The 6,000-nt window shown below is 42.1% G+C and overlaps 1 protein-coding gene across 3 annotated transcripts in view; it reads left to right on the top strand.

The window, feature by feature from the left end:
- Nucleotides 1-2,323: 2,323 nt before the first annotated feature.
- The window catches only part of nyap2a (neuronal tyrosine-phosphorylated phosphoinositide-3-kinase adaptor 2a), a 226,068-nt gene continuing 222,391 nt past the window's right edge, over nucleotides 2,324-6,000 (top strand). For 2 of the 3 annotated variants that reach the window (XM_059651251.1, XM_059651253.1), the window contains exons 1-2: nucleotides 2,324-2,676; nucleotides 5,372-5,613. In XM_059651251.1, coding sequence (XP_059507234.1) covers nucleotides 5,411-5,613 — 203 coding nt within the window. In that variant the 5' untranslated portion in view covers nucleotides 2,324-2,676; nucleotides 5,372-5,410. Of the gene's footprint in view, nucleotides 2,677-2,838; nucleotides 3,500-5,371; nucleotides 5,614-6,000 lie in introns of those variants that run through there. The other variant, XM_059651252.1, reaches the window with a different exon arrangement.

The following is a 6,000-nucleotide window of genomic DNA, read 5'->3' as shown; positions in this document are numbered from 1 at the left end:
TTGGTAACATTCACTTCCTTCCTGTAAGTCATTAACATATATGGTAGTCCCAGCACTGATCCCTGAGGAACCCCCCTCATCACAGGTCAACAACCTGAGAAAGGACCCCTTATCCCACTCATTGTCTTCTGCCTCTTCACCAATTTTCTGTCTATGAGCGTGTGGCCTAAACTATTATGAATGCCTTCTGGGAGTCTGAATACAATATATCTACTGGTTTCTCTCTATCCACTCTGATCCAGAAGCCAAGGATTTTTGGAAAATTACAGGTAATTACAGGTGTTGGAATGGGGTGGATAAGATCAGAACTCACACGACACCAGGTTATCGTCCATAATAAAGTGTGGAGCTGGATGAACACAGCAGGCCAAGCAGCATCTCAGGAGCACAAAAGCTTATCATCCAACAGGTTTATTTGAAAACACAATCTTTTGGAGTCTTACTCCTTCTTCAGGTGTTGCTGAAAGAGGTGGTGTCAGACAATATTTACAAGTAAAATATCAAAGGTCACACCACTAATGAGGATGCATTAAACAAACCTAAGATGCTTTTAAATCTTTAATCAGTTAGAAGGTTTTAATTGATTAATATGCATTTGTAGATCCCCAAATTCCTTACAAGTCACTGCCCTGAAAGAACTGAAGGTTTTATCAGTGTAAAGAAGAGGTGACATTTTAAGTCAGACAGTGCCTGCTAGGTGACCTTGTTTGACTCCAAACCAGAACACAAATAGATTCTAAACCTCTGCAATTCTGATGAAAGTTCATCAAACTGAAACATTCACTTTGCTGTATTTCAACAGATACTGCCTAACCTACTGAGCACTTCTGAAATCATAAAATCCCTACAGTTATGGAAACAGGCCCTTTGGCCCAACAAGTCTGGGAGTATCCCACCCAGACCCATCCCCCTAAACTGCACACCCCTGAACACTATGGGCAATTTAGCATGGCCAATCCACCTAGCCTGCTTATCTTTGGACTGTGGGAGGAAACTGGAGCACCCGGAGGAAACCCACACAGACATGGGGAGAATTTGCAAACTCCACACAGACAGCCACCTGAGGGTGGAATTGAACCCGGGTTCCCAGTGCTGTGAAGCAGCAGTGCTAAGGACTGAGCCACCATGCCCCATCTCCCCATGTTTAGCTTTCATTGCCTGTTTTTATTTAAGAGGGAATCTTGCCTTTTCTACACAAGTCCTCCTTTAGAGAGTAAGGCTGGAGGATGAAAATTGTGCTGTTGAGGTGATGCAGTGTCGCACAGAGTGAAAAAGACCAAAGCTGTATCAGACACAAGCAGCTGTCAAAACAGCTTTGGGTTGATCACTGAGACTGCCAGCAGCAGCGCTAGCTGTAACTAAAAATGAGGTGCCAGCCTAGTGAAGCTACAGCTCAGGATTACTGGCATTCTAAAAAGCCTAAGGGGAGTGGCACATGAAGCACAGGGAGAAGCGTGGGATTAAAGGAGGAAATGAAAGTAACTGAAAATAAGGAGACAAATATAAGCGTGTCTTTTTAAAACTTGAGTTGTGAATGTGGAATATTCAGCGGCCAGTAATCAATTGTGTAACTCACCGTTTGTCTCGAAGTTCAATGAACTCTGTCTGTCTGCAGTCACTGGCTGGGCACACATTTCACGAAGCCACCAACACAGAAATTATAAATAAAAGACTTTTTTAAAACATTCTGGCTTTTAAGGGAAAAACAATGTATTCCCAAAGGATTTTGTGGTTCTTTGCTTGAAAATGAGCTGACACTGCATTAGAGACTCCCAGCTGTAGACACCGCTTAAAAGCCCCTCTGATTGCATCATATAGAATAGTGTACAATTAACTCAAGGAGAGGGTGGGAGGGGGGAGTTGTCACAGAATTGCCGAAAGTGTAGTTAGTCTGTGTCTTTGTTAACTGCTTTGAAAAATGATTAAAAATCATCGCAGACAAAAGGATGAACACCTAATGTTAGACTCGCAGACTCGGTTGCTGTCCATGGTGCTAAACGTATCGCCAGAAAGAAAATTGAATTGTAATTCTCTTAAGTTTTGGAAATAGCGGCCCCCCGCAATGAAAGGCCAGCGACAGCTTGGGGTCAAGGTGTAAAATAACAAGTTTTTTTTTCAAAAGAATTGCTGAGACTATTTCACCTCCCTGCAATTTTTCTGAAGCAGATAGCTGTGTGAGGGATAACTTCACGTTGCTATGTCCTACATAGAATGGGAAACGAATGGCAGTCTAACAGTCTGCATTGACTGCCTTAATTGTTCATTTTACAGGAACATCACGTGAGTCGAATTCACCTTTCCCATCACATGAGAGAGAGCCACATCAGTAAAAGTGTTCACTGGGCGATTTTCCTGGATGCAGGGGAGAGAGAGCGCAAGGTGGGCTCCTCAGTAAAAAGGCGCTCATTTCAGTTCCTGCTGCACTGATTTTAAGAGGGGAGGGGGGCACAGCAGAAGATGCTGCCGAGACACTGTGCTCCCAGGAGGATCGAGAGCCCTGGGAGCTGATATTGAAGGCAGAGTGAGATTGCGTTGCTGCTTCAGTCACTGATCCCACTCCCCTCGTCGATGGGCCTAGCCAAAACCTGCCCAGAGTGCTGGCATGTTGATCAGACGGTCAGTAAATACCTGCAGACTGCTTACAGACAGAAACAGGACAACTATTTTCACAAGAAGGTGGGTTGCTTTTTGTTGTTTGGTGATTTCCCAGCTCGGATCGCTGATTAATCCGCGGGTAATTTCAGGGACTGAAGCAGCTGGGGATTGTAAACTGCCAGTACTTTCTCGGGGAGGGGTCTGGGGAGGCGGTGGTGGTGGTAGTAGTGGGGAGGAGATGATGATGCCACAAGACAGAATGCACAGGACCTGCTGAATCTAAAAAGGAAAACGTCTTTCTACTCCAGGGGGAAACCATTAGGAGATGCGGCTCTGTATTTATCCCTGCCCCTCGCATGAGTAAAAACACCGGGAGCAGATGAAGCTTTCTGGAGAGCTGGAGGTGATTGCATTAGGGCTGTGCCGTTTCCTTCGGTGTTTGAAAGTGGGTGAGAAAGATCCAGCTGCCTTTTTCACGAGACTGAGTAGCAGGGTGTAATTTCCAGGCGGACTCCCCTCTCCTTGGTTCCTCTCTATGGATGTGTGTAAGAGAAACGCAGCACCTGTTCTCAATCTGAGCTAAATCCAACAACAAAGAACCCAAGGACATTTCTTTGTACGATTAACAATCTAACAAGGAGAATCAAAATTAATCCATTTGCCATTTTACGGCTTTTTTGCGGGAATCAGCAGGACTTAAAGACCCAGGCAATGTGTGGCAAGGAAGGATTGATTTGAAAGTATTAATGAGCAGTGCCCACGTTTCTGTTACTGGAACAGAAAACCCTCCAAGCTTCACCGAGCTGAACAACAGGAACGGAGAAAGGCTTTCTTTAAAAGTTAATTTGTTTAATGCCAGCAGAGCAAACAGTGGCCTCAACGCTCCAGCCCTCAGCACATGTGGGTATGTTTGCAGAATTTTTTTCCACAATTGTCTGTTTTGAGTCAGTCTGCTCTTGTTTGTTCGCTTTCAATGAACCGTTCAAGGGCTGCCTTTGGCATTTCAGCACCAAAGCAAAAATTAACATAGTCAAGGTCATTATTTCATGATTGCTTCGTTCCTTTTTAAAAGAAGATAGATTTTCTGTTATTGATGTTTTCTGTTTGTTTCATTCTTAAAAAGCAAGTGTTGCAGGCGAGATACAGAAAAGGGAGTGTGTGTGCTGTTAAAAAGGTCCTTCACTGTACAGAAGGTTAAATGGAATCAATTCCACTGTTAACCAGTCACTAGCTGCATTGTTTTCATGAGTAAAAATCCAAAAAAAGCTAATGTGTATTTTTAATTAAATCTGTCATCATGAATTGCCTTCAGAAGTCACTTCCTTATTAATAAGTCAATAAATTATTTTAATAGCATATTTTAGCTGGCAAACTGAACACAGTACATTTCCATATAGTTTATTGATCATTTATGCTGATGTCATGGCAGTGCCAAGCAGTTTTCAACAAGCACCATAACTTTGTGATGGAATCATTTGTTCGACGTTCATCCAGAAGCTCAGTCCATCATTAAACGGTCTGCAGCCTGTGATGCTCAGTCTTGTACATCTCAAATGCAGTTCTGACATTTGCTGTAGAATCCATTTTGTTTGTAGCACACAATTTATTTCACAGCCATCACAGTTTGTCATAGAAACAATTTTTTTTTAGTTTTGCTTGCTCTTTAACAGGGAAAGGGAATCTGAGTTTATTAGTTCTTGAGCAACCTGCAGAAACTGCATGCTCCTCTAACCAACGTGTTCACATTAAATGTGCAAAAAATCAAATTAGCTGGCACAGATTTTCTTCTTTTTAATGATTAGCTCCCTTCACTAAGAGGAGGAAATGTAATATGTTGTGTTCTTTTCATTTCCAAATGGCTACGTTGCCCATCCTGGTGTATCTACAAACAGCCAAACTTCAAGCAGCTCTTCACAGCTTTCACTGGGTCTTTCAGTTTAAACTGAAATCAATTTTAAAAAGAAAGACAGGACAGTTTCCAGCCCGTTTAAGAAAAACTCTGAAGATTCGATTCTGTTTTTCTTCAGAGTCACAAACTGGGTGAAAAAGTAATATCACCAGAAGCTGCCTATGGCTTTATTTCCTGCAGTGTCATGGGACCGTAGCATCATACAGCATGGAAACAGGCTCTTTGGTCCAACCAGTCCACACCGAACATAATCCCAATCTATACTAGTCCCTCTTACCTGGTCCTGGCTCATATCCCTCCAAATCTTTCCTATTCATGTACTTATCCAAATGTCTTTTAAATGTTGTAATTGTACCCACATCCATCACTTTCTCAAAGTTCATTCCACTCATAAACCACCATCTGTGTAAACAATTTGCTTCATGTCTTTTGTAAATCTCTCCTCTCAATGTGTCCCAATCTTGAAATTCCTCCATTCCTGGGAAAGACAGCTAACATCAAGTCTATCTTTACCTCACATTATTTTATAAACTTACATCAGGTCACCTCTCTCCCTCCTGTGCTCCAGTGAAAAAATGTCCCAACCTATTCAGCCTTTCCTTATAACTCAAACCTTCCATACCTGGCAACATCCTGGTAAATCTCACAATGAAATAGACTCCATGGTTAACACAAATTCCCATCACAACTGATTTAGATTGGTAGACATTTTGGATAACGCTGTGCACCAGGGAATTATACTTGCACAACTCAGACAATATAGACCCTTAAGTCTAATTGCAAAACAGTTGACCTTACTGGTGTTAGCTATGTAGGTTATTTGAACATGTTTGCTAATGTAATAGAGCTACTCTTTTTATATCACAGAGCGTGCTACTCCACTTTTCATCTGCTCTTTGAAGGAAGATGACTTCAAAGCAGGAAGATGCTGCCTTGAACAACTTTCTGCAGTTCATTGAAGACAAGGGACTGAGGGCTTATGATGCCTTGGTGATTCAAAATGCCTCAGACATTGCTCGTGAAAATGACCGCATGCGAAGTGAAACAAACTTGGCATACCTCAAAGAAAAAAGTGAAAGAAGATTGAGGCAAGAGGAAGCAATAAAACGGTAAATATTGAAAGGTGTTTTACATTTGACTACCAATTAGGAGAAAAGTATACACTGAGCTCAGGGCATTGATGAAATAGCAGCATGTCCTGTCGAGATTTTTATAGTAAATCATAGCATCATAGAAACTGAAGTGAAGAATGAGGCCACTTGGCCCATTCAATTCATTTTGGCCTAGAAAACAGCCCTGCAATCTAATCCCATATTTCAGTTCTGAGTTTCTATCCTTGTAGGCTATGGCTCCTTCATGCACATATCCCTGTTCCTTTTAATCTAGCTCTACTAGACTTTTAGGTAAGGAGTTCTGAACACCCAGCACTTTCAAAACTAACTCAATTCCGTTCTAGCCATTCTGCCCATCATTTTAAACTTATGCCCTGATTGTTG

This window comes from Stegostoma tigrinum, chromosome 14 (assembly GCF_030684315.1).
Source record: "Stegostoma tigrinum isolate sSteTig4 chromosome 14, sSteTig4.hap1, whole genome shotgun sequence".
Lineage (NCBI taxonomy): Eukaryota > Metazoa > Chordata > Chondrichthyes > Orectolobiformes > Stegostomatidae > Stegostoma > Stegostoma tigrinum.
This window is presented reverse-complemented; position numbering and strand designations above follow the sequence as displayed.